Source organism: Zonotrichia leucophrys, chromosome 2 (assembly GCF_028769735.1).
Source record: "Zonotrichia leucophrys gambelii isolate GWCS_2022_RI chromosome 2, RI_Zleu_2.0, whole genome shotgun sequence".
NCBI lineage: Eukaryota > Metazoa > Chordata > Aves > Passeriformes > Passerellidae > Zonotrichia > Zonotrichia leucophrys.
The window spans coordinates 69,204,055-69,231,128 of record NC_088171.1 but is presented as its reverse complement, the minus strand read 5'-3'; the positions used below and the strand labels follow the sequence as shown (position 1 = coordinate 69,231,128).

The 27,074-nt window shown below is 44.9% G+C and overlaps 3 protein-coding genes and 1 long non-coding RNA gene across 5 annotated transcripts in view; 3 read left to right on the top strand and 1 right to left on the bottom strand.

The window, feature by feature from the left end:
* Positions 1-292: 292 nt before the first annotated feature.
* On the top strand, positions 293-6,754 carry LOC135443200 (ribosyldihydronicotinamide dehydrogenase [quinone]-like). The gene is given in 7 exon segments (XM_064703427.1): positions 293-338; positions 1,428-1,547; positions 1,550-1,591; positions 2,472-2,602; positions 4,107-4,220; positions 5,577-5,669; positions 6,580-6,754. Coding segments are annotated over 7 exon segments (681 nt in total). The 5' UTR covers positions 293-331; the 3' UTR covers position 6,754.
* Positions 6,755-11,350: 4,596 nt separating this feature from the next.
* LOC135444143 (ribosyldihydronicotinamide dehydrogenase [quinone]-like) lies at positions 11,351-19,941 on the top strand. The gene is made up of 7 exons (XM_064705371.1): positions 11,351-11,505; positions 11,838-11,897; positions 13,304-13,468; positions 14,348-14,478; positions 15,980-16,093; positions 16,477-16,578; positions 17,770-19,941. The coding sequence occupies exons 2-7, from the start codon at positions 11,891-11,893 to the stop codon at positions 17,941-17,943; spliced, it is 693 nt and encodes a 230-aa protein (XP_064561441.1). The 5' UTR covers positions 11,351-11,505; positions 11,838-11,890; the 3' UTR covers positions 17,944-19,941.
* Positions 19,942-22,485: 2,544 nt separating this feature from the next.
* RIPK1 (receptor interacting serine/threonine kinase 1) overlaps positions 22,486-27,074 on the top strand; it is a 23,895-nt gene continuing 19,306 nt past the window's right edge. The window contains exon 1 of one of the 2 annotated variants that reach the window (XM_064705370.1): positions 22,486-22,541. The gene's annotated coding sequence lies outside the window, so the exon portion shown is untranslated. Of the gene's footprint in view, positions 22,542-23,197; positions 23,336-27,074 lie in introns of those variants that run through there. The other variant, XM_064705369.1, reaches the window with a different exon arrangement.
* LOC135444144 (uncharacterized) overlaps positions 23,329-27,074 on the bottom strand; it is a 27,631-nt gene continuing 23,885 nt past the window's right edge. The window contains exons 5-6 of the long non-coding RNA XR_010439177.1: positions 25,935-25,993; positions 23,329-23,858 (exon numbers count right to left, since the gene is read on the bottom strand). This is a non-coding gene — a long non-coding RNA (uncharacterized LOC135444144). The remainder of the gene's footprint in view (positions 23,859-25,934; positions 25,994-27,074) is intronic.

Below are 27,074 nucleotides of genomic sequence, written 5' to 3'. Positions count from 1 at the left end.
GCGCTGGCGCTGCCCTAGGGCCGGGCCGCCCGGAAGAGTTGGACTCGGTGATCCTTGTGGGTGCCTTCCAGCTCCGGATATTCAGTGATTTTATGAAGGGCCGCTCCCAGCCCCGCCGCAGGTGTGCTCTGGGCCCCGAGGAGCAGGTAAGGGCAGCCGGGCTGGCGCTGGGGCCGCTCTGGAGCCGCTCTCCAGAGGGCGGCACGGGACCGGGAGCGGCGGGATAAACACAGCGATTCTCCCCGCTCCTGGTCCTGATGTTTCTCACCAGCAAATCTCTCACTTGAGTTCTCAGGCAGTACCCGATTATCAAGAGTGAAGCTCCCCAGCAATGGCAGGTAAGAGCAAATCCGGATGAAAATGCTGCTCGCTCCAGGGTGGCCGCTGGGCACCTCAGGGATGGTGCCCCAGCAGTGTTAAGTTGGGACACTGAGGTCTTACTTTTCCAGACGACTGAAATTACCTCAGTAAGAGATGCCTTGCAAAACACCAGTCTCTGAAAACACTCTGCCTAAGCACCCTCATCTCTATCAAAAGGGAAGAAATCTGGCAGCTTTGCAGAATCAAACTTAGCACTTTGAGGAGCTTGTCCATCTCCAGGCACTCCCTAGAGCTCCCTGTTTGCTGGGAGCTGGTAGGAACAGCAAAGACATGACTGCTTCTTATATTCCAGAATAACATATAGACAAAGATTTAAAAAGTTTGTACACACGTTGAATTTATGATGGCATTTCAACCCTCAAGTTTGAATGGTCTTTTTTGCATAGCTTGTATTTCATGGACACTGTGCACCCTCACCAAATAATTACCCCTTAACATTTATGTTGAAAATGAGCTGTTGTTTCATTAAATGTTCAGTTCAGTTGCTACTAGTTTTCTGTGACACCATAAACTTGCCTGTCACTTGGAAGGTGTTACTCCGGGCTGACGCTGTGCACCAGAGAAACTGACATCAGGAGATGCCTGAATTTTTGCCTTGGCAATCAGGAAACAGGAGCTGCATGTTTTGCAGATCCTGTCACTTTCAAAAGGCCCTATAAATTTTGCTCTCTAGTTAACTATAAACAACTGCTACAGCATAGAAAGTATTTCCTTGTTGAGTCATTAGGAGGAACAGTGTTTACTGATGGAGGGCAGTGTGACCTGCTATGGAACAACCCCTCTGTGCACTGAGTTCCGCCTAGGAAAGCCCAGTGTAGCACAGAACTGCTGGGCTGGGCACAGGCAGCAATCAGTGCCTCAGGAGTCACTCAGTGCTGCTGCTGAGCAGGAGTCAAATGCTGCCACTGCCACTCTGCTTTCACTGCTTCTGTGTCCTTGGGAAAAGACACTACAGAAAGAACCAGGAACAAGCCCCAACTCTACCAGCTGTTCTGCACCTGCCTCCTAGATTCCAAATGGTCTCCTGGTTTTCTTTCTGCCTCCAGGGAAAAAAGTCCTGATAGTCTATGCACACCAAGAGCCCAAGTCCTTCAATGGATCTTTGCTGAAGATTGCTGTGGAAGAGCTGACCAAGCAGGGCTGCAGCGTCACCGTGTCGGATTTGTACCCATGCAGTTTGAGCCCAGAGCTACAAGGAATGACATTGTTGGTGAGCCCAGCCAAAATATGCCTCTCTCAAAAAACAGTGACTTGTAAGGCCCTTGTCAGGTATCAGAAGGCTGAAAAAAGTCTCCTGAAATCTTCCCCATGCTGAACAACCCCAACTCTCAGTCTGTCTTGATAGGAGAGGTGCTCCAGCCCTCAGATAATCAAGAGATTAATGAGAAACTTCTTTCATTAATGAGAAACTTATTCATGACCAGACATCTGCATTTCTACAGGGCCACTCCTGAACATGACCTTTGTATCACAGTGAGACTAGTGAGAGGAAGAAACACATTAGCACGTGTCCATAATCAGCCTCTAAAGTCCATTTCTCATGGAGAGGAAATGCCTTCAGATACCACTCTGGGGCTTGCTAGAGTTGAGTTCACGAGGCTACAACTACCCCTGTCTCCTGCTAGAGACTGATGATCTGCTCATGGAGTCAGTAGAGCTGGCCAGTACTGGTTGCCCATCCCTTGATGAATTTCCCAGTTTCAGAGGCTGGAAAGCAGCTTCATAGTGCTTACAAGTGCAGGATGGCCTTAGGAAGCCCTAAGGCAGAGGCAGAACAATTCCCAACATTCTCTTAAATCTTCCACCTGCATTCCCAGAGTCCTGAGGCGAGCTTAGGTCCTCATATTGCACCTCCTGTGTTGCTGCAGGAAGGTGAAGCTTCAGAACTCTGAGACCCTACATTCCTCTCCTTTTTAAAATCAAGTGACCATCACCTGGGATGGTGCTGAATATCCAGCAAAGACAAGAACATAGGAAAAATGGAAAGCAGTAACCCAGTTCAGAACTGTGAATGGCAGCCTGCACTCAGCTCTTATCTGGCACTGATACTGCACAGGGGGCAAGGAATGACTGATCATTTCTACCCACAGGTCACCTGCACAACTCAGAAGCCTTCAATTATGGTGTGGAAACCTGGGAAGCTTACAAGAGAGGAGCTTTGTCCAAAGACCTGGTTGAAGAGCAGAAGAAAGTGCAGGAAGCAGACCTGCTGATTTTCCAGGTCATTATTTTAAACAGAATTCAGTTGTGATGCTGACTTTAGGTAATGGTACAGTAAAAACTACAGATCAGTATTACAATTAGCTGGGTCATTATTGCAGCAAATCCAGTAACTGAGTAGCACAATGATGCAGGTTGAAACAACAGCAATGCCAGGAGCTCCCCAACACTGGGCCAAACTTCCTGATGGATGCACAAAGACATATGTGACCATGGATGTCAGGCAGGCTGGCAGAAAGCAGGGGAAGGATTATTTCCTGGTCAAGGAGCTGGAGTAGCCAGTGAAGTCAGGGAATTGGGTTTTCCCAAGTAGACTGTTCTCATTTGTTGCTGGTTTGCAGAAGCACTACTGGCAATTGATGACAGAGCTTTACAACCCATCTCTATTCTCCACTATGCCAGCTCTGTTCCCAGTGTTTGCAAATCCCAAAGTACTGTGAAGGGAAGTAGTAGCCTTACATTTCTTTGTGTCCCTGTTGGCTTAGACATCTCTTTCTATGTTCTTCTCTCCAAGGTTTGATTAAATTTAGGACGGGGCCATATCTCAATTAAGCATTTCACTGTAAGTCATTGTCATTTTCAGACTGACTATCACTTCCCAGATAAAAACCTTAAGACATCCCCTGAAGGAAGTGGTTGCCTTCTACTTTCCATGTGTAAAATGCTATGAAGAGTTTAGTGTGTTCTGGTGGAGAAAATAAAAAAGAAATTTAGAAAGCCTCCTAAGGACATCATGAAGGAATTCAAAATTTGCTACAGACTAAACTCACCACTTGTAGTTACTGTGGTGGTTGCCTAGTTTCCATTTTGTTTTCACCATTTCACCATTAAGCCACATGTCGTTACATGTTTATAGAATTTCTTCCTCTGTGTGCAGTGTGTACAAAGGTTTAGAGGTAGTGATGCAGCCAAGTATAAGAAAGAGCCCATTCATGCCATGGATATGACAGCTTTGGATGCAATCCCATGGGCTAACTGGAAAATCTAGAAAACAAAGGTCCAAATCTTAAAGAAGTCATTTTCTTCTCAGTATTGGATTTGGGGTTATGATGTCAGCAGGGTTTGAAAAGAAGTCTTTCCTATGATCCCCTGGATTTGTCACCAGACTGTCAGATCAGAGCTCATCACCAGATGTCAATCCAGCTAATAAGATTTTTGATTCTTTTGCATTTCAGCCATAGGAGACATGATTCTGTATAGTCTTAAATCTGAATTCAATGGCACCCTCCTACTTCATCCTTTTCCAACTTTATTCTGGATGGAAGGCCTCACATGCACCACAGTGTTGGTGTGCTGTAGATGCTCAGGTCTGGCCCTGAGGTTACCACAAACAGAAAGCACTTCAGCTTCTTTTGCCAGGCACAGTTACTGCCTCTGCTGACAGAGAGCTGGAGAAGGTACATACAGGATCTGAACAGGTTCAGAGGACAGGATTAGTCCTGTAAACCAGGCCTAAGGGTGGCCCAGACTCTCTGTGCTAACCAGGTAATTTTCTCTTTGCCTAGTTTCCCTTGTTTTGGTTCAACATGCCTGCAATCCTGAAGGGCTGGATGGACAGAGTCTTGGTCCAAGGCTTTGCTTACGATTTGTCAAAGGCTTATGATGGTGGTTTGCTCCAGGTATGTTTTTGGAAATTTTTTATTAAGGTCAAGGCTTGCACCAAGTTCTATGGGGGCTTGTTCATTCTTTTCCATTGTAGTTGCTTAGAGCTCTGACTTTTCACTGCTCTGAAATATTGGTTTGGTAACATGTTGAGTTATTTTCTGGGTTCTTCACACTGTCTGGAAGGTAAGAAAATAAGGAGACAAGCATTTCTTAAATATTTATGCCATCTCCTAGAGATCTTTATTGTCCTGCTGTGTGGGGTTTATCATTTATTAGGAGTATCAGAGTGTACTGTGGTAGCATACAGCTTGCAAAAATTTTAAAATAGCTCATTTCCAATAATTACTCTCTTCCCACCACTGTAGGACTCTTCTTATCTGTAATGACCGATACACTAAGTGTCAAAGTCCTGTTCTGGTTTTAGGTGTCAAAGGTTGGAGTTGAACTATAAAGCTTAATCAAAGATCTGAAATACTCAGAGTATGAGCCTCTGTCACAACTATCTACTTTGACCCTTTTCCTCTCTGTAGCTACTAATTTGGCAAGAGCAGTATCTCTAGGTGTCAAATCATACATTTTTGATTCCCCAAAGCACTGGGAATATCCCTGGAAAATTCTGGCCTACTATCTCTGACAGATCTTATTTGGTAACAAATGCAGCATCAAAAAGCAATCCATATTAGTTTCACACATATTTCACTGCATCTCTTAATTTCACTTAATCTCTTTAGTTCTGATGTTCTTAACATTTTCAAACATTTCAGTTTCTTTGTTTCAGAAATGGCTGCCTTGCTAACAGAAATAGGCATAATCCCCAATGATCACAGCTTCAGATGGAGGACAGTCTCAGGACATTTGGGATACTGCACTGGAAAAACGTTAGCTTGATTTCAGAAGCTAAAGCTGAGATGAGAGAAGCTGAGCACATGGCTAATACCATAATCACAGGAGCAGAAGAAACATGGTGGTTAAACAAGCCCAAGTTTGAAGGGAGACTTTAGCAAAAAAATTTCTGCAGTGAGAGAGCACAGGAATAGAGATTTTCACATTAACAGAGGGATTTCCAGGTATAGTTTTCCAAATGTTGCATAAGGAAGAAAAAGGATCAGCCCTCCTCCACACAAGGGTATCAGACACATAATTGGTTTTCTTTTTAACCCATCTCTGCCCAAACCATAGACACTCAGTCCATTGATGTAATTGTATGGCATTGTATGACAGAACTGCCAGTCCTTGGAACATCTGGGAAGGAAATGGACACCCCCTCCTCTAGACATTCATGCTGTCCAGGTGCCCCCAAATATCTTTGGAAGTATACAGCTACTCTTATATAAACACGTCTAACTCAAGCACCACTTTCCTAATTCTAGGACAAATTATCCTTGTTTTCTTTCACTACGGGAGGAAGCAAAGAGAAGTATGCAATCAGGGGTGATATTCGCTATCTCCTATGGCCCATGCAGGTACAATATATGAATTATTGGTTACTGTTTGCTTTAATTTTACTATTCCAGCTATTTATCAACAATTTTTTTAGTGATTATTTTATACAAAACATAATAAGAAATAATTAAGTCGCCTGTTCCAAGCATCTGCAGGTTATAAACTGGGCTCTAAAATCTTGAGATTACTTCAAAAGTCCAGAGTTTTAAAGTTGTTTTGTCCCCCTTCCTCCAGTTTGCAATCTGTGTAAAGCTTTTGCTGTCAGCTTTTCCAGTGTCTCTGCTGTTACAGGATTTCCTTTAGCCCTAGCATGCAGGATTTCTCTTCCCCATGGTCATCCAATTCGTGAAGGATGCCATGATCTCCTCCCCACTGCAGTTACCAGCTCCTCACCCCTGAGGAGCTGTCCAGCTGCACAGCTCACAAGTAAATGTGGCAAAAACATGAAACAACTCTGAATTCAGAAACACACAGAGAGAAAATGGCAAGCTGAACTTCCACAGGCACTAGCCTTTATATAGGATCATATGGCTAAGCCAGAGACAAAAGCTTAAAACCAAAACAAACCAAGCAAAAAAAAAAAAAAAAATCCAAGTAAACAACATGGAAGTAGATATGAAACACACTGCAGTTCAGGAACAATATGAGGAGGTTCAAACCAAACAATTTAGTTTGTACTACTTAGAACTTTAGACTGTCCCTTATCCTTGCAAATTGAACAGCATACAGCATCCACAGAGGACAAACCTACGTGTTTAACAGCAATTTACTTCCCTTCTCCTGATAAATGCACAGGTTTAGAGAACCTGACTGATATTGGGTCAAAGAAACAGAACAGACTTGAATCTTGCATGTTCTTCAAATGAAAGTAAGAGGAAATATTTCCTGAGGCATTCATTTCTCTTTTTTTTTTGTTTGTTTTGCATCCAGCATGGAATCATGCACTTCTGTGGTGTCAAAGTGCTTGAACCTCACATCTGTTATGCTCCAGAGAATGTCTCTGAGGAGAAGAGGAAGGAGATGCTGGCTGCCTGGAGCCAGCGCCTGAAGACTCTTTGGAAGGAAGAGCCCATAGACTGCTCTCCTGAGTGGTATTTCAAGTAATGTTCAGGTGCAAGACTACAGAGAGAAGATTTTCTTTTTCTCCATTCTTTTTGATGCTCTAAATACCTGAACACTAATCTCCTAATTCAAATATATTTTAAGAATCTGGAATACTACATCTAGCAGTTTAACTGACAACATGGCATTTATCTTCACTGACTCCCTTCAAGGATGGGTTGAAAACTCTTTGTGTTGTTCTCCTTGTTCACATAAATGGTGTCATTCTGCCTCCTTGTGGTTGATAACACGTGATACTTCATGGCATATTATATTATTGCTGCTTGTGAAACAGTAAAGTACATGGCAAAGTTTATTTTAACACTTTTTTTTTCCTTTGCCAGGGAATATCTTGCCCATACCAACTTGTCATTTGAAAGCCAATTGCCATTGGTTGTGAGAGGTCCACTCTTGCACCTTGGAGCAAGAAAACCAGATCATGAGTAGTGCTGCAAAAGGATGTACTGTTGCAAAGTGTCTTAAACAGCTGGAAAGCCTTGTGTGCGGGCCTAGGCTTTTAGACATATTTAAAAACCAATGTTAAAGCCACAACAGATACCAGAAAAGGGGAAAAAAAAAGAGCAGATTTCACAGATTGGTAAGTGCATGAATTGTCTTCCTTGGTAGACTACAACTTCCATTTGTAAAGTATGCAGCTTCCTAAAATCAAAGGGACTTCTCTATTTTCAGTCACCTTTGTAGAGACAAAATGGAATACTTTTTTTTTTCCTGCCTTTTCACACCAGTCACATGTTCCAGTTTGCTCTCATATGAAGTGAAGTGCCACAAACATCTCCAGCAGAAACATTTCCCAGGAAGCAGAGCTGCCCCAAGCTGTTGCAGATGTCTGCATGTTGGGCATGTGAGCCAATGTTTTCAGGTTCCACAAGGGTGCTGCTGTTGCAATCCTTTGGAAGCCATCAGTTGTGCAGTGACAGTGGGTGGTGAGCCAAGGGTTCTTGCCCTTGTCCTGATGTCCCTGCAGTGTGTGCTCTGCAGGGCACTGTGCTGGGCTGCACATGTGTTCTGACACATGCCTTTCCAAAACTCAGTAGAGTTTTACCACACAGAAAACCAACAGACACTCACCTGTGGTTAGTAAGGGGAGAGAAAAGAAGTGGCAGTATTGCTGTCTTAGCAGCACTGGAAATGTTACAGCCATTTTGAACTAAAGAATAATTGTCCTTCTAAATCACATTATGTTAATAGTCAAATGCCACCCTGCCAAACCAGCATTGATTTCATGAGAATGGAACTAGAATTGGGTGAGTAACTTGTAGCTGCACTTCAGGCTGGGGAAAGGGTGTAAAGGAATATGCTTTTCCACATTTAGTCCAGGGATTTGTTTTTTGTTGCTGGTGGTCCTGCTCTTCCACAGATGTCTAGGCAGTGGTCTGATCTTTTCCTGTGACACTTTTTTCTGGAAATCACGATACTATTTCTTTTATTTGGTGTTCTGAAGTGGCAGGTCAAACATGCTTGCAATTGCAGAACAACAGAGGAAAACAAACAAATACTCATTGGAACTATGTTACCAAGAAGCCTCATAGTCTACAGAAACCAAGACTGATGTCTTGCAGTGCAAGGTGCCTTCAATCCAGGTTTCAAAACAACTGACATTTAAAGCCAGGTATAGCTCATTCTGTCATTTAATATTGTGTTCCTGAAGCAACACCATTAAGGTGAACTGCCTGCTTGCAGAGGAATATAGTTTGTAATAAACTATTCATCAAAACTTTGTGCTGAACAGAGAAACAGCCAATAACTAATACCATGCACAATGCAAGTATTACTTCCATTCTTTTTTTTAAGAAAAATCCTACTGTTTTATTGGATATCTTAAAGCCTAAAGAGGCTATATTCCACAGAAAAGATACAAAGAATTTAAGCTGACACTACACTCAAGTCAGTGCTGAATAACTGTCTCATCATTCTAGGAGTATTATAATGCTCAGTTTCATGCAGCTTGAATACACAGGAAGTCTGATATTTTTGAAAAACTCAGGAAGGAGACAAAAGACCAGCTTCATCCCAAGGACTGTGGAGCCAAAATACCCCATAGCTTTCTCTGCATTGCCCTTGATGAAATGAGGAAGCATTCTGTTGACACCAACAGAGAAAATAAACCAAGACCCAACAATCTTGTCCACATACCAGATTGCCAAAACTGCAAATACAATCATACGCCAGTGAAACATACAGATCAAAGGTGGTTCTTCAATGGAATTCAATAGGAATCTGTTGCTATCTTATTGAAAAGACCCATACATTCTTGGTGATGTCTCATGGACAGCTCCTTGCAGCACTGACTCCTCCTTCTCCACAGTACAGCAAACAAACTCCAACTCTCCTGAGAGTACAGCCAACAAACTCCAACTCTCTTTTGTAGCACTCATCTTCTTATTGGACACAGCTGTGGCCTACTGAGGGCAGGCCTGTTCCTAATCTTTGGTAATTAGTGCAGCTGCAACTCCTTCGATGTGAGACTACCTTCTGCACTATTTTCCTATATTCTATCCCTCCACAAGAATCCAAGAGGAAATTAAATCCTCTCAATGTACTCTATGCATACACCCTTATATTTCTGCCATCTCTTGCTAGGCCACAGCTCAGCATCTATGGGAAATGTCAGGGAGTGCTCTTTTGAACTTCACTGCAGTGAAAAGTTGTGGCTGCAGCCAGTCACCAACCACAGTTGTTCCAAAGGCCCTAGGAGCCTCCCATTCTGCATTCATACTCACCAGGGGGATGCAACCCTTCTCCACAAGCATCCGCTCTATTAGGTACTGCAGTTTCACCCACCTAAGCCCTCTGAGGGTTTAGAGAAATATGAGTTTTGGTGCACAGATGATGCAAAATTAACTAAGATCACAGCTTCTTTCTCTAAAATCAGCTCTACAGCATAATATTCATGGCTTTTGGACAGCAGGGGGATCAACCAGACCAGATAATGCTTTACTGTTATATTAAAAGGCACTTTACAGAAAGATTATAGACAAGTATTTTCTTGGAGTTTTGCCCACAAATCATCCCCCTCCTCGGGGTATAGAGCCCAGAATTAATATTCCAGCATTGAGTCATTTCCAGAGCTGGAAACCTCCTGTGTCAGAGAATGCTTGTCCTTGCTGGGCCCAGCAGAGTGTTAAGCCAGGGACAGCCAGAGAATAATTATGCTCAGGTCCCTACAGAACTTGAAATTCATCAGAGAAACGGAGAGGGAAAAGTCTCTAAAGAGATACCTGATAGCAAACTACAAGAGGAGAGGAAGGAGACTTAATAATTAAACCTTTGTTGGCAAAGTTTACTACTACTGTACAGCCCATAAAGTTAATACCAGGAAAACAGATACAATGACACATTCCCATTCTGGCAAAAGCTTACTTTTTAGTTAAGATTAAGGAATGAGGTAAGCACTCCAGGTAGCCTTGGTCTAGCACTGTGGAGATTTGTTGCTTTTTATTCATCAGACCATAAAATTTTTCCAGTAGTGCAATGAAACCTGTGAATTTCACACACAGCAGTTTTCATCCTGCTGGCAAAAAAAATCAGCTATATGTCAAAGATGTGACCTTTAAACATATGCAAATAGATGGCAATATCTCCCTCACTTTGCCTAGTACATGCTGGCAAAACCACACTGAATGAGACAAATACCTTTTAAACCAAGCAATTCTTATAAATTCAGCCATGTCTCTTCCAGCCTTCAGCCCCATAAATAATGCAAAGCCATAAATTAGAAAAACCAAACCAAAACAAATGTCAGCAGTCAAATGCAATCAAAAGCTTGCTGTAATGTTTTCGATTGCAGGAGAAGATTGAAACCAAACAATTGGCCCACCAGTGATTCCATATCTGTATTTGCATTTCCTTTATTTACCTGGTGACTGTCCCAGACTCTCTGGACTGCAGATTTAATAATGCTCTCCTTGTGACACCTCACAGTGTGGATGGACACAAAATTGCTGCATTTAAAGTACAGTGAACTCAGTGTCACAATTCAACATTTGGCCCTGAGTCTCCTCTTTACAGTAAGTGGGATCAGCCCTTGCATCAGGAGCTGTCAGAGCATTCAACTCCTGTTCTCTCAATCCCAGCTGATCCAGAATGAATGGAGAACAGGAATGTGCTGGTCCTGCATCAGTTCCACTCGTTCCACTGTCAACTTCTATTTTTCTTCTTTTTCCTTTTTTTTTTTTGCAAACTCTTAGAAAAGAGATGTTTATTCAGTTTGTCCATCATAGGGCAGTTTTGATACTCAGAGAGGAAACTTCATCTTGCAAGTGATCACCAAGGCTGTCCTATCTCTGCAAACCCACAGCCGCCCACATCCTTCTGTGTCCCGCCTGTCTTTCCCATGAGACCCCTTCCAGAAGGCGGGAAGGGAGGAGCCCCTGCTCCCGGCAGATGCACGTGTGGGCCAGCACGAGGCACAAAGCAGACAGTGCCATCCCTGGAAGAGCAGATAAGGGTAGATGGGTGGTTTAGGAGCGCCCATACTGCATTGCTGGCAGAAATGAAGGACGAGCTCTGTACTTGGAGAAGAGCAGAAACCCAAAATAAAAATAATATCCCACGCTGTCACAGCGGCGGGGGCGCGCTCCGGGCCGAGCGCGGCCTCGAGCGGAGCGGGAGCCGCGGGCGGCGCCGATCCCGATCCCGCCCCGCGCTGGCGCTGCCCCGGGAAGGGCGGGCAGCGGGGCCGCCGGGAAGGGCCGCTCCCAGCCCTCACAGATGTGCTCCGAGCCCCGGCAGCAGGTAAGGGCAGCCCGGCTTGCGCTGGGCTTCGGAACTCCGGGGGCTGCTCCGAAGCCGCTTTCCAGAGGGCGGCACGGGACCGGGAGCGGCGCCATGCACCCGGCGCAGCCCCGGGCCGAGGCGGCCGTGCCGCCGCCGGCAAGCGCCGGTCCGGCGGCCGGAGGAGAATTCCTGCTCCAGGGCCCGGGCCGGGAGCCGGGCGCTTCCCTCCCGCTCCGGCGGGCCGCGCTCGGCCAGTGCCCGGCTGTGCTGAGTGCCCTGAGTTCCCGCTAAACAGCGAGTCTCCCCGCTCCTGGTCCTGATGTTTCTCACCAGCAAATCTCTCACTTCAGTTCTCAGACAGTACCCGATTATCAAGAGTGAAGCTCCCCAGCGGTCCCCAGCAATGGCAGGTAAGAGCAAACGTGGGTGAAAACGCTGCTCGCTCCAGGGTGGCCGCTGGGCACCTCGGGGATGAGGCCTCTGGGCCTTTGGGACACTGAGGTCTTACTTTTCCAAACGACTGGAATTACCTCACTGAGTGATGCCTTGGAAAACTCCAGTCTCTCCAGACGCTGTGCCCAAGTGCCTCCAGCTCCACCGAAATGGAAACAAATCAGCATTTTTGCAGAATCAACCTTAGCACTTTTTGGAGTATGTGATAACGCCCTGTCAGTGAGCTCCATTTGTTGAGATCTGGCACGAACAGCAAAGTTGTAACTGCTACTGAAATTTCCAGAATACAGTATGGAGCAGGGATTTCAAGGGTTTATAGACACATTGAATTTCTGATAGCATTTGACTTGCAAGTTTTAACAGTCTTTTTTGCATAGCTCTGGTTTCATAGACACTATGTACCCACATCCAGAAGCTGTGCTGCAGAGAAACTGAGTTCAGGAGATGCCTGAGTTTTTGTCTTGCCAGTCAGGAATCAGGAACTGCATGTTTTGCACAGCCTGTCATTTTCAATAGTCCCTGTAAATTTCCCTCTCTGGTTATCTATAAACACCAACAGCCCCATACAGAATCTTTCTTTTGTTTCACTGATGAGTAATTTTTAAGAGAATTATTAAAATTGTAGGGCCTATGTTCAATAAAACTTTGAGCACACCATGGAGCTCTTTGAGCAGAGCCTTGTTACATGTCTCCAAGATATTCCATCCCTGCACACCTGCTTGGTCACTTAGCTTACCTTGAATCCACTTTGACAACAGTTTGAGATACATATGGCAATCTATTCTCTGAGAATATAAAAACCTGTCGCTCTCTACAGAAGTTACAGTGATTGTGCTGAAGTGGGACAGGAGCATCTTTAATGTCTACCCCAGTGTTGTAACTTGCACAGCACTGAAATGAAAGATCAGGAGGGGATCCATCACTGCGATAGGAAGGTGTTCTGACCTCTAAGAAGTTGTTTCCTTGACCCTTTTGGGCAATCTAGCTAGCACTACTTTTCGGGTGGTAGTAGAATCAGACCAACAGAAATGTTGTCTATGGAGAAGGGGCTGGGTTATGCTGATGTAGGGCAGTGTGACCTGCTATGGAACAACCCCTCTGTGCACTGAGTTCCGCCTAGGAAAGCCCAGTGTAGCACAGAACTGCTGGGCTGGGCACAGGCAGCAATCAGTGCCTCAGGAGTCACTCAGTGCTGCTGCTGAGCAGGAGTCAAATGCTGCCACTGCCACTCTGCTTTCACTGCTTCTGTGTCCTTGGGAAAAGACACTACAGAAAGAACCAGGAACAAGCCCCAACTCTACCAGCTGTTCTGCACCTGCCTCCTAGATTCCAAATGGTCTCCTGGTTTTCTTTCTGCCTCCAGGGAAAAAAGTCCTGATAGTCTATGCACACCAAGAGCCCAAGTCCTTCAATGGATCTTTGCTGAAGATTGCTGTGGAAGAGCTGACCAAGCAGGGCTGCAGCGTCACCGTGTCGGATTTGTACACCATGCAGTTTGAGCCCAGAGCTACAAGGAATGACATTGTTGGTGAGCCCAGCCAAAATATGCCTCTCTCAAAAAACAGTGACTTGTAAGGCCCTTGTCAGGTATCAGAAGGCTGAAAAAAGTCTCCTGAAATCTTCCCCATGCTGAACAACCCCAACTCTCAGTCTGTCTTGATAGGAGAGGTGCTCCAGCCCTCAGATAATCAAGAGATTAATGAGAAACTTCTTTCATTAATGAGAAACTTATTCATGACCAGACATCTGCATTTCTACAGGGCCACTCCTGAACATGACCTTTGTATCACAGTGAGACTAGTGAGAGGAAGAAACACATTAGCACGTGTCCATAATCAGCCTCTAAAGTCCATTTCTCATGGAGAGGAAATGCCTTCAGATACCACTCTGGGGCTTGCTAGAGTTGAGTTCATGAGGCTACAACTACCCCTGTCTTCTGCTAGAGATGATGACCTGCTCATGGAGTCAGTAGAGCTGGCCAGTACTGGTTGCCCATCCTCTGGTGGATTTCCCAGTTTTAGAGGCTGGACAGCAGCTCCATAGTGCTTACAAGTGCAGGATGGCCTCAGGAAGCCCTAAGGCAGAGGCAGAACAATTCCCAACATTCTCTTAAATCTTCCACCTGCATTCCCAGAGTCCTGAGGCGAGCTTAGGTCCTCATATTGCACCTCCTGTGTTGCTGCAGGAAGGTGAAGCTTCAGAACTCTGAGACCCTACATTCCTCTCCTTTTTAAAATCAAGTGACCATCACCTGGGATGGTGCTGAATATCCAGCAAAGACAAGAACGTAGGAAAAATGGAAAGCAGTAACCCAGTTCAGAACTGTGAATGGCAGCCTGCACTCAGCTCTTATCTGGCACTGATACTGCACAGGGGGCAAGGAATGACTGATCATTTCTACCCACAGGTCACCTGCACAACTCAGAAGCCTTCAATTATGGTGTGGAAACCTGGGAAGCTTACAAGAGAGGAGCTTTGTCCAAAGACCTGGTTGAAGAGCAGAAGAAAGTGCAGGAAGCAGACCTGCTGATTTTCCAGGTCATTATTTTAAACAGAATTCAGTTGTGATGCTGACTTTAGGTAATGGTACAGTAAAAACTACAGATCAGTATTACAATTAGCTGGGTCATTATTCCAGCAAATCCAGTAACTGAGTAGCACAATGATGCAGGTTGAAACAACAGCAATGCCAGGAGCTCCACAACACTGGGCCAAGCTTCCTGATGGATGCACAAAGACATATGTGACCATGGATGTCAGGCAGGCTGGCAGAAAGCAGGGGAAGGATTATTTCCTGGTCAAGGAGCTGGAGTAGCCAGTGAAGTCAGGGAATTGGGTTTTCCCAAGTAGACTGTTCTCATTTGTTGCTGGTTTGCAGAAGCACTACTGGCAATCGATGACAGAGCTTTACAACCCATCTCTATTCTCCACTATGCCAGCTCTGTTCCCAGTGTTTGCAAATCCCAAAGTACTGTGAAGGGAAGTAGTAGCCTTACATTTCTTTGTGTCCCTGTTGGCTTAGACATCTCTTTCTATGTTCTTCTCTCCAAGGTTTGATTAAATTTAGGACGGGGCCATATCTCAATTAAGCATTTCACTGTAAGTCATTGTCATTTTCAGACTATCACTTCCCAGATAAAAACCTTAAGACATCCCCTGAAGGAAGTGGTTGCCTTCTACTTTCCATGTGTAAAATGCTATGAAGAGTTTAGTGTGTTCTGGTGGAGAAAATAAAAAAGAAATTTAAAAACCCTCCTAAGGACATCATGAAGGAATTCAAAATTTGCTACAGACTAAACTCACCACTTGTAGTTACTGTGGTGGTTGCCTAGTTTCCATTTTGTTTTCACCATTTCACCATTAAGCCACATGTCGTTACATGTTTATAGAATTTCTTCCTCTGTGTGCAGTGTGTACAAAGGTTTAGAGGTAGTGATGCAGCCAAGTATAAGAAAGAGCCCATTCATGCCATGGATATGACAGCTTTGGATGCAATCCCATGGGCTAACTGGAAAATCTAGAAATCAAAGGTCCAAATCTTAAAGAAGTCATTTTCTTCTCAGTATTGGATTTGGGGTTATGATGTCAGCAGGGTTTGAAAAGAAGTCTTTGCTGTGATCCCCTGGCCTTTGTCACCAGACTGTCAGATCAGAGCTCATCACCAGATGTCAATCCAGCTAATAAGATTTTTGATTCTTTTGCATTTCAGCCATAGGAGACATGATTCTGTACAGTCTTAAATCTGAATTCAATGGCACCCTCCTACTTCATCCTATTCCATCTTTATTCTGGATGGAAGGCCTCACATGCACCACAGTGTTGGTGTGCTGTAGATGCTCAGGTCTGGCCCTGAGGTTACCACAAACAGAAAGCACTTCAGCTTCTTTTGCCAGGCACAGTTACTGCCTCTGCTGACAGAGAGCTGGAGAAGGTACATACAGGATCTGAACAGGTTCAGAGGACAGGATTAGTCCTGTAAACCAGGCCTAAGGGTGGCCCAGACTCTCTGTGCTAACCAGGTAATTTTCTCTTTGCCTAGTTTCCCTTGTTTTGGTTCAACATGCCTGCAATCCTGAAGGGCTGGATGGACAGAGTCTTGGTCCAAGGCTTTGCTTACGATTTGTCAAAGGCTTATGATGGTGGTTTGCTCCAGGTATGTTTTTGGAAATTTTTTATTAAGGTCAAGGCTTGCACCAAGTTCTATGGGGGCTTGTTCACTCTTTTCCATTGTAGTTGTTCGGAGCTCTCACTTTCCACTATGTTGAAGTAATGTATCAGCCCTGCTTCACACAAGGGTGTCAGACACATAATTGCTTTTCCTTAACCTATCTCTTCCCAAAGACACACAGTCCACTGTCTAATTGTATGGCATCAGTCTTGGCCTCAGAACTGCCACTTCATGTACTGTCTGGGAAAGAAGAAGTCACCCTCTCCCCTAGAAATCCATGCTGTCCAGGTTTGCCTGAATATCTCTTGCACCGTTCAGGCACTCTTCTTTAAATATGTCTTAATTAACCACTACTTTCCTAATTCTAGGGCAAATTATCCCTCTTTTCTTTCACCACGGGAGGAGGCCAAGAGATGTACTCAAAAGAAGGTATCGGTGGTGATATTCGCTATGTCCTGTGGCCCATGCAGGTATAATATATGAACATTTGGTTGTTGTCTTCATAATTTTTTATTTTTCCATCTATTTTTAACAATTGTTTTATTGGGGTTTTTAAATGAAATATAATAATTTTTAATCAAGTTGTCAGTTCCAATGATCTGCAGATTATAGACTGTTACCTAAAATCCTGGGACTACTTTACAAGTCTACTGACTTTTAAAATTGTTTTGTCCCCCCTTCCTCCAGAATAAAATGTAGAGAAAGCTTAACACTGCCAGCCTTTTCAGTTTCCCTGCTGTTACAGGATTTCCTTGAGCTCAGCCATGCAGGATTTCTGTTTCTCGTGGTTTCCCAATTCATGTAGGATGCAGGGTAGAAGGGGAGCCACACATTACCCTGGCAGTAACAGTCAACACACGAAAGTTAGCATTCCTCTTTTACTTGCTACTCTTTTTACAGAAGTACCCAGCATGGTTTGGAAATACAGGTAGTAAGGCAAGTTTATCCAGCTTCTTCTTGATACAATACAGGAGATGATCTAAAATTCCATGGTCTCCTTCCCGTGCAGTTACCAGCTGCCTGCTTCTGTGGAGCTGTCCAACTGCAGAGCTTGCAGGTCAACATGGCAAAAACGTGAAACACAACTCTAAATTCAGAAACACAACGAAGGAAAATGGCAAGTTGAGCTGATTCCACAGGCACTAGCCTTCCCACAGGAACCTTTGGCTGAGACAGAGGCAAAAGGCTAAAAAAACCCCATCTTAGAAGTAGATGTGGAACACTGCAGTTAGAAACCCATCTGAGGAGTTTCAAACTGAACAATGAACTTTTGGCCTCCTGTGATCCTTGCAAAGTGAACAGTCAGCAGCTGCCAAAGAGGACAGAATCCCCAATTCTGTGGGATTAACAGTAGTTAAAAATAAATTCTCCAGAGCAGAAGAAATGAAGTTGCCCTTACCTTTCAGTATCTTGTATGCCATTCTGCTGAATGCCTTCAGTAGTGACTGCCTGGATAAGTAGCAAACTTCTGCAATTTATTTTCCTTCTCCTGACAAATGCACAGGTTTAGAGAACCTGACTGATATTGGGTCAAAGAAACAGAACAGACTTGAATCTTGCATTTTCTTCAAATGAAAGTAAGAGGAAATATTGAAATATTTCCTGAGGCATTTCTTTATTTTTTTTTCTTTTTTTTTTTTTTTTTTTTTTTTTGCATCCAGCATGGAATCATGCACTTCTGTGGTGTCAAAGTGCTTGAACCTCACATCTGTTATGCTCCAGAGAATGTCTCTGAGGAGAAGAGGAAGGAGATGCTGGCTGCCTGGAGCCAGCGCCTGAAGACTCTTTGGAAGGAAGAACCCATAGACTGCTCTCCTGAGTGGTATTTCAAGTAATGTTCAGAGGCAAGACCACAGAGAGAAGATTTTCTTTTTCTCCATTCTTTTTGATGCTCTATCTAAATACCTGAACACTAATCTCCTAATTCAAATATATTTTAAGAATCTGGAATACTACATCTAGCAGTTTAACTGACAACATGGCATTTATTTTCAGTGATTCCCAAGGGATTCCCTTCAAGGATGGGTGCAAAACTCTTTGTGTTACTCTCCTTGTTCACATAAATGGTGTCATCCTGCTTCCCTGTGCTTGATAACATATGTGATATTTCATGGCAGATTATACCATTGCTGCTTGTGGAACAGTATGTGGCCAAGTTTATTTTAACACTTTTTGTACCAGTTGCCACGTGTTTTTCCTTTGCTAGGGAATATGGTGTCCATACTCAACCTTTAAAAGCCCAAGATGGATGGTGATAGCGCTACACTTGTGCCTTGGAGCAACAAAACCATGAGTGGTGTTGCAAAAGGATGTACCGTTGCAAAGCGTCTTAAACAGCTGGAAAGCCTTGTGGGCAGCCCTAGGCTTCTCCAGATCCAATCTAAGCTTCTACAGATCCTGTCTATATAGCAATATTAAAGCTAGGACAAATACCAGAAAAGGGAAAAATTAAATATGAATGTAGTGACATGTGCATGAATTGCCTTCCTTTGTAGACTGCAGCTGTCTGTCTGTTGGTCAGGATCTATGGGACAAATGAACTGTCTGGCTCTTAATAGCCAGGATTTTTACCTGGAACTGTAGCAGGATTATTTTTGTGCTTTAGAGTTGTTAACCTGTTTGTGCATATGGCAAGGCGGTGGGAGGGGGGGGGTTTCTCACTTAGCTACTGAATTTCTTGTTCTGACCAGCTCACCTAAATGCTGCCTTTGCACTTTGATATTAAAAGAATGTGGCCTCTATGAGAGCTCGTCCCCTGAGTCACTGTCAAATGACACCTAGGCCTCTGTGCATCTGCCATACCTGCTTTGTGGCAGTCTTGTCACACCCCAGCCTTACAGTTCCTTGGAGACTAACTGGGTAATAAACATGCTGAGGTTCTGGAGGCTCAGTGTAAGCTGATACACCAGAGTGGGAAATGCCACACAGGGAAAGGGTCAGTGTTCCTGTTTGCTCCCATATGAAGTGAAGGGCCACATCCAGCAGAGACATTTCCCAGGAAGCAGAGCTGCCCCAAGCTGTTGCAGATGTCTGCTGTGGGGCATGTGAGCCAAAGTCTTTAGGCTGCAGAAGCAGGATATTTGCTTTGGCTCAACAGCTCTGTTCTAGGAAAAGGAAAGTGAAAGGGAGTAAGGAAAAAAGTGTTACACATCTAAGTTGTGGGGAAAGCAGATTCACACCTTAAAAACTTAAGGAGAACAACAAAGTTACTGAGAGAAATCTGAGGACAAATTTTAAAATTTCATAGAAGGGAAATCATCCTTCTCACTGTTCAATTAGCAGACTATTCAGGAAAGAAGGAAATTGAGGTAAAAGCAGAAGTTCCAATGTCAAAGCAACATTACTGCTTTAGATCAATTGCAGAGCTTAGTGGGGTTAACTATTAGATGAAGAATGCCAGACTGACCTGTATTTTGAGGATACTGTGCTTGACACTATGTGGCAGACACATGCCAGCTCCCACACATATGGTAGCACTAAATTTTAATAAGATGGCTGAGATTTTTAGTACAAAGTATGTAAATGGTTGAGATTAATGCAAGTTCAGTTACAATTAAAAGAAAACTAACAGCCTTATTAAATTCTCATTAATGCTAAAATTGAAGACTTCTGCTCAGATCAATTCATTATGGAGAAAAGCACTAAAAATGTACCAATCTTTTTGTCAATTTCAAGATAATCTTTCCTTCTCCTCAATAAAATTAAGACATTTCTCTGTAAATTCAGATTGCATTTCTGGATCATTTTATTTTCCCTATTCATTTAATAAAGGAATGTCATAACTGGCAAGACTGACCTCTAAGCATACATACAAATAAATTACAGTTTCTTTCTTTGTGTAGTGCTTGTTGGCAAATCACAACAGAATGAGACTGACACATATTTTAACCAAGCAATTCAAATAAATTCAGCCATCTCTCTTCCTGCCTTTAGACCACACCTTTGGCCCCATACACAATGCAAAGCTAAACAGCAGAAGAACCAAACCAGACAAACCAACCAACCAAAGAAAGGAAAAAACCCTCAGAGGTCAAGTGTTATCCAAAGATTGCTGTAATGTTTGGGTTTGCAGAAGACCAAAACTGAACAATTGGCCCACCAGAGATAGCACATCTGTATTTGCATTTGCTTTATTTACCTGACAAATGACCCAGTCTCTCTAGACTGCAAGTTCAATAATGCTCTCCTTGTGACACCTCACAGTGTGGATGGACACAAAATCACTGCATTTAAGCTACAGTGAGCTCAGTGTCACAATTCAGCATTTGATTGTGAGTCTCCTCTTTACAGTAAGTGGGATCAGCCCTTGCATCAGGAGCTGTCAGAGCATTCAACTCCTGTTCTCTCAATCCCAGCTGATCCAGAAAGAATGGAAAACAGGAATGTGCTGGTCCTGCATCAGTTCTACTCGTTCCACTGTCAACTTCTATTTTTCTTCTTTTTCCTTTTTTTTTTTTGCAAACTCTTAGAAAAGAGATGTTTATTCAGTTTGTCCATCATAGGGCAGTTTTGATACTCAGAGAGGAAACTTCATCTTGCAAGTGATCACCAAGGCTGTCCTATCTCTGCAAACCCACAGCCGCCCACATCCTTCTGTGTCCCGCCTGTCTTTCCCATGAGACCCCTTCCAGAAGGCGGGAAGGGAGGAGCCCCTGCTCCCGGCAGATGCACGTGTGGGCCAGCACGAGGCACAAAGCAGACAGTGCCATCCCTGGAAGAGCAGATAAGGGTAGATGGGTGGTTTAGGAGCACCCATACTGCATTGCTGACTGTCAGAGGAAGAAATTAAAGACATAATTGTGGGTTGCTACTGCCCTACCCCATTGATATGCCACTGCCCTTCTATCATTGCTGCTTGAAAGCACCATAGGGAATGCAATAGTTCTCCAGAATGGGAAAGATCACAGTAAAGACATTAGACACTCGTCATCACCATCCTTTTCACAGATGAATGGCAAAGCAATGGCCCTTATGTAAAGAACCTGTATTAACTACACACCTGACATCCAGGGGTGGCTGAACTACTTGGCTTATGGCAATTCTTTTGGTTTTGTATTCCTGCAACTGTCCCAGGACTGCTACGTGTGATTGTAACTCTGTTGACAAACAAAAGCCTACTTCAGGCCTTCCTGAACAAAAAAATCCCCAGATATCCAGATCCAAATCTTCCATAGACAAAGGCATTCCCAACATGCCTTGAACTCCCAACCTGCTCTCAGTCTTAATAACATTGCCATGTTTTCAAGGCTCATAATGCCCAGAGAGCTGAGGCAGTGACAGGGCCACAGTGTAGGAGCGACTGGAGTGCCCAGAGAGCTCAGGAAATGACAAAACCCCTTCCTGGGAATTATCATAGTGAGGGAGCTGAGGCAGTGACAGAGTCAACATCTGGCACCAATCCTATTGCATAGAGAGCTCGAGCAGTGCCACAGTCACCGTGTGGCTCCGATAGTAGTGCCCAGAGAGCTCAGGCAGTGACAGAGCCGCAGTGTGGCACTGATCGTAGTTCTCAGAGAGCTCAGACAAGTGACAGAGTTACAGTGTGGCATCTATTGCAGCCCCCAAAGAGATGGAGCAGCGGCAAAGTCAGGGTGTGACACCGATTGTAGTGCTCCGAGAGCTAAGGCATCGATAGAACCATCGTGTGGCACCGTTTGCAGTGCTCACAGAGCTCAGGAGTGACAGATTCTCTACCAGCACCGATCGCAGTGCCCAGAGAGCTGGAGCAGTGACAGAGTCCCCATGTGGCACAGATCATAGTGTCCAGGGACCTCAAGTGATAGAGTCACCGTGTGGCACAGATCAGACTACCCAGATAGCTCGACAGGTGACAGAGTTACAGTGTGGCACTGTTTGCAGCCTCCAAAGAGATGGAGCAGCAGCAGAATGAAGGTGTGACACCAATCCTAGTGCTCAAAGAGAGGCACTGTGGCAACAAGGGGGCCACAGTGTGGGAGCAACTGGAGCGCCCAGAGAGCTTAGGAAGCGACTAAGTCGCTTCTCTGGGAATTAGCATAGTGGCCAGAGAGCTGAGGCAGTGATCGAACCACCGTGTGGCACCAGTTTCAGTGCCCAGAGGGCTGGGGCACCGACAGAGTCCTCGTCTGGCAACGATCCTATTGCACAGAGAGCTCGAGCAGTGCCACATTCACCGTGTGACTCCTATGGTAGTTCCCAGAGAGTTCAGACAGTGACCAAGGCACAGCGTGGCAGTGCTCACAGAGCTCAGGAGTGACAGATTCTTTGGTGGCACCGATCGCAGTGCTCCGAGAGCACTCGGCCACTGGGTGCTGCTTCGAGCCTTCCGAGCTGCCTCTTTTGCTCCGCCTCCCGCTCCAGACTGAGAGATTATTTAAGTGGTGGCGCGGTGGGGATGAGCCCCATTGCCAGCGGCGCCCGGGGAAGCAGCAGGGTTCCCAGAGGCCAGAACACGGTAAGTCAGGGGCGCTAGAGGGGGAGATGCTCCTTAGAGTTCAGGCAGCGACAGAGCCACGATGTGGCACCGATCTCAGCGCCCAGAAAGCAGCGACAGGACCACCGTGTGGTATCGACTGCAGTGCCCAGATTGCGGGGGCAGTGACGGAGTCAAGGAGTGCCCAGGGGGCTGGGGCAGTGCAGAGCCAGGGTGTGCCACGGATCTGAATGCATAGAGAGCTCGAGCTAGTGCCACAGTCACCGTGTGCCACCGATCGCAATGCCCAAAGGGGTCGACAGACGACAGAGCCATTTTGTGGCAGAGATTGCAGTGCCCAGACACTCGACAGGTGACAGGGCCAGGGTGTTGCACCGATCGTAGTTCCCATAGAGCTCGACAGGTGATAAAGTCACGGCGTGGTCACGATCGTGGTGCCCAGTGGCTCAGGCAGTGACAGTGACAGATTCTCTGCCGGCAGCGATGGCTGTGCTCGTAGAGCTCGGGCGATGATTCAGTCACCGACTGGGCGGGTCCCTGCGCCTCTCAGAAGCTTACAAGCCGCCTCCCTCGCTCCGCCTCCCCGGAACGGAGGCATTACTTTAGGTGCCTTAGGGGGCAAACCCCATTGCCAGCGGCGCCCCGGGAACCTGTCGGGGCCTCCGAGGCCAGAGCGCGGTAGGGCAGGAGCCCGGAGCGGGAGCAGCTGGAAGAGCCGCGCTGCTGAACCGAAACCGAAACCACGGCGGCGACCCCGCCAAGGGGGTGCGAAGGCGTCGCCGCGGTGTGATCCGGGGGGACTGACGGGTTCCGAGGTGAGGTGGCTCGGTGTCGGTACAGCGCTCCGTCCCATCCCGCACCGCCGTGGAGGGGCTCACGGGGAAGGGGAAGCGCCGGGCGGGGGAGCGGTGCGGACGAGAGGAGGCGGCAGCAGGAAGCCGCCGGGAGGAGAAGGGCGATATGGCAAATCGGCCAACGAGGAACTAGGCCAGAGCAGCTGTGCTTTAGGGCTTCCCGGCTCCTCGGGGAGTAGGCGCCTCTGGCTGCGGCCAGGCCGCGCGGGAGCGCCCGTCTCCGGCAGCTGCGGCCCGGTGTGGCAGCCCAGACAGCCTTTCCCGATTCCCGTACGGAATCGCTTCTGTGACAGAACCGACTGTAGCAGCTTTGCACCGGTACTGGCTACTGCACAGATCCCATCCTTTCCTCTTCCCACGCTGCCTCTGCTCCTGTGGAAACTTCTGTTGCAAAACACCTGTTTCCCTTGAACTGGCTTCTCCTCCCCTTCCCGTGGAATCCTTTCTGTTAACTGCTGGCAGCCTGACACAGGTATTTTCTTTGCTATTTCCAAGAGAAAAAAGGGGGGAAAAAACCCCTTCCTTAGTGAAAAAATGCATCCGGTGAAAAATCTGAGCAGAAGGGAAAGGTTTAGATGGAGTGGGTTATGACATTTACAGCAACAGATCTGAGATACCCTGAGATACCTAATCATCATTGACACAGGCAATATCTTTGTTATCACCTGTAGCAGCCCTTCTGCTTGTCTCCTGTTGGTCCTTTGGGTATACCAGCTTTGGCTTCTGTTCTTTGTTCCTTTCCATTACTGACTGATAACTCAGTGGCCACGAATTTTGCTACTTGTAAAGGTGTTAATTTTCTCCAATTAAAGTTTATAGCACCTCTTAAGAACTTAGGTGCTGGGAGCATCATTAGACTACAAAGGCTCCATGTTTTTTCATATTACTGTGCTAATGTGCTCAGCCCTCCTCCTTAACCATCAGATCAGTTACAAATCGTTAGAACTGAACAAAGCACTTTTGAACAGTGATTAGGAATATGACATGATGAGCTAATGTCCAGGTTATGATCCTTGTGAATTTATATGCCCTTTAGGCATTAAAGGAGAGGACATAACCATGGTGTTAAAAAGAAAAATGCCACAAAGCCACTTAGAGCTGTACTATCCTCTTCTAGAGAATACCCAGCCATACTGGTGGACAGAAATTTCTCTCTTCTAGCAAGTGGTATTAAAAATTTTCATAACACATGTTGGTACTTGGTATATATGAACCCAACTGAATACAAATGATCAGAATAGTACACAGAAAAAACTGCTTTGTAATGAATCAAGTACACAGATGACAGCTACTTCACAGAACATAAATTAACCACTAGAAGTATGCATAGCTTCTGTAAGGGTTGGCTGAATTAAGCTACAAAATTTCTGTTCTCTTAACCACAGATACTTAATTCATGAATTGGTGTGTCCTAAGTACATATAAATAACCCTGTATTTCAATAAGAAGCAGTAAGGTTGGAGTGAACCTGAGTCTTTGAGGTTCTGTCCTTGGTTTTTTATAATTTGATATTTCAAGCTATCATAAGCCAATATCTGATATTAAATAGCATACCAGAATAAGTAGTCTTTGCTTTAAAGCCTAGCTAGACATTGTTTTCCTGTGATACTCATTCTACCAAAAAAAAAAAAAAAAAAAAACCAAAACAAAACTCTTGATTTGAAATAAGTCATTAGATCAGGCAGCTTCTATTCAGAGTACCTCATTACTTAATAAGAGCACCAAAAAAAAGCAGTGGCATCTTACCATGCCCAAGGGGGAAGGTTCCCTCCCATGTAATAAGAAAATTCCCTCTTCTTGAATGTTACTCAGCTCACTTCAAGAGACACATGATGATTTTAGAAGTTGCTAACTTTCTTTGAATTTCCAAGACTTTTGGTCATAGTGACTACATGTGGCTTGCTAGGAAGGAACAGGTAATTAACATTGTAAATAGGAACAAGGTTCTGCATCTATTGCAGTTTTGGGCAGAGATATTTTTTGCCAGGTTATATGGTATCAAATGCCAGTCCCAAGCTATCAGTGGTATTAATGCAGCTTTGGAGATTCGCCACTCAAAAATGCACATCTACTTTGCATTCACAAGAAAAGCACATGCCAATCTTATAACTACTACCTAGCTGCATAATTGCTGTTAGCATGGAAAAATTAACATACATAAGTGACTTCAAACTTATTCTTGGAAGGGAGACCCAGGTAAAGAAGCAAGATGTTAGTTTATGTCATGTTTCACTCTGATGGCTGAATTTAGGCTCTTGTACATGTGACATCCACCCCATCTGCACAAAAGTCAGTATGACCACACCAGTAAATCCAGAGGACCATCATCAAAAACTTTCAGGGAGATGAAAGCTCAGCTATGAAAGCAGCAATGGCACTGCTATGAGTCGTTTGTTGCCTGCCATTTGATTGGCTGTAAAGGAAAAACAAAAACCCAAAAACAAACAAACAAAAATCTTCATTAAAAAAACCCAAAAACAACCACCCATAAAAACCTCTACCACAACAAACAAAACAAGAACAATTTCCTCGAATCATTATTAGACATAGTAAGACTTACCTTCTTACTAAATGAATGCCGCCATATCCTCAGGCCTGTGCTCATAATCCAGGCTAGCACTGCAGCAAAACAAAGCCTACATCATTTTGAAGTCCACAAAGCCAAAGCAGAAAACTCTGAAGAGAGGACACTGCTCTGGGTGTAGGGAGGTTGTTCCCTATCTGTGCTACAGCAGCCCGTAGTCTCTATATGTATTCTGAAAAGAAAGCTTTTGCTCTATCTCTTCTACAGGCACAATTCATAATTTTTTAAAAATTTAATTTATTCTCCCCTGCTTTGGTTTGTCAGTATTGAACTGATCAGACCATTTCCAGCTCAGCATTGAAATGTCTGTCTTCCTCAGGTACCTACTTTCCACACACACTAAGTCCTTAGATCCCAGGCTTCCCAAAGAGGGTGTGGTAATGAGGCAGTCAAAATTAGGCTGCAGCTGGTGTTCACAACAACATTAAGCAATCTTTTCGATTAGAGATTGGATGATACAAGTGCACAATAGTTTACAGGAATTGGCAGTCATTTGTTGGTCTGGAAAAAACTTGGGAGTCCCTTTGCTACACAATTTAGAGCTCTTAGTTACCCAAAGGAGCCAATCTACTGTTGCTGGTAGTGGCACTTAGAGGTGGTGCCTTTCTCCCAGCTCCATCTATCTGTGTTGTAGTTACCCAAGATGAGTGGAAAATGAACAGCCCTGCCAGCCTCTTGCACTTTGTCTTTTCTCAGCAAACTCTTTCTTTACCTGATGTAAGGTGCTTAAGTTAAAAACTTAGTGAGGGAGGAAAAAGCAGAGCTTGTTGGCTTGCACCAGTGCTAGCAAAGCAGCTTGCTGGCATATGCTGAAGGCAGGGGCTGTCTAGACTGGGAAACATTAGGCAAGAGAGTACTGCAGCCTTATCAAAGGATTAAAATTATTCTGGCATCCACTTGTGCTTACTTACCTATTACTTATCTGTTACTTACCCATTTCATAGGATCCCCCAAACTCTTTTTTTGTCTTGATGCACTTAGGAGTTAGTACAAGCCTTCATAATTTCTTTGATCCTCTTCTTTTTAATGGGCAGAGGAGAAGTTGCCATACATATTCTTTCCTAGCACTTGTCACCTTGAGATCATGTGCAAATAAGCTTCCCACAGAAGCGAGTC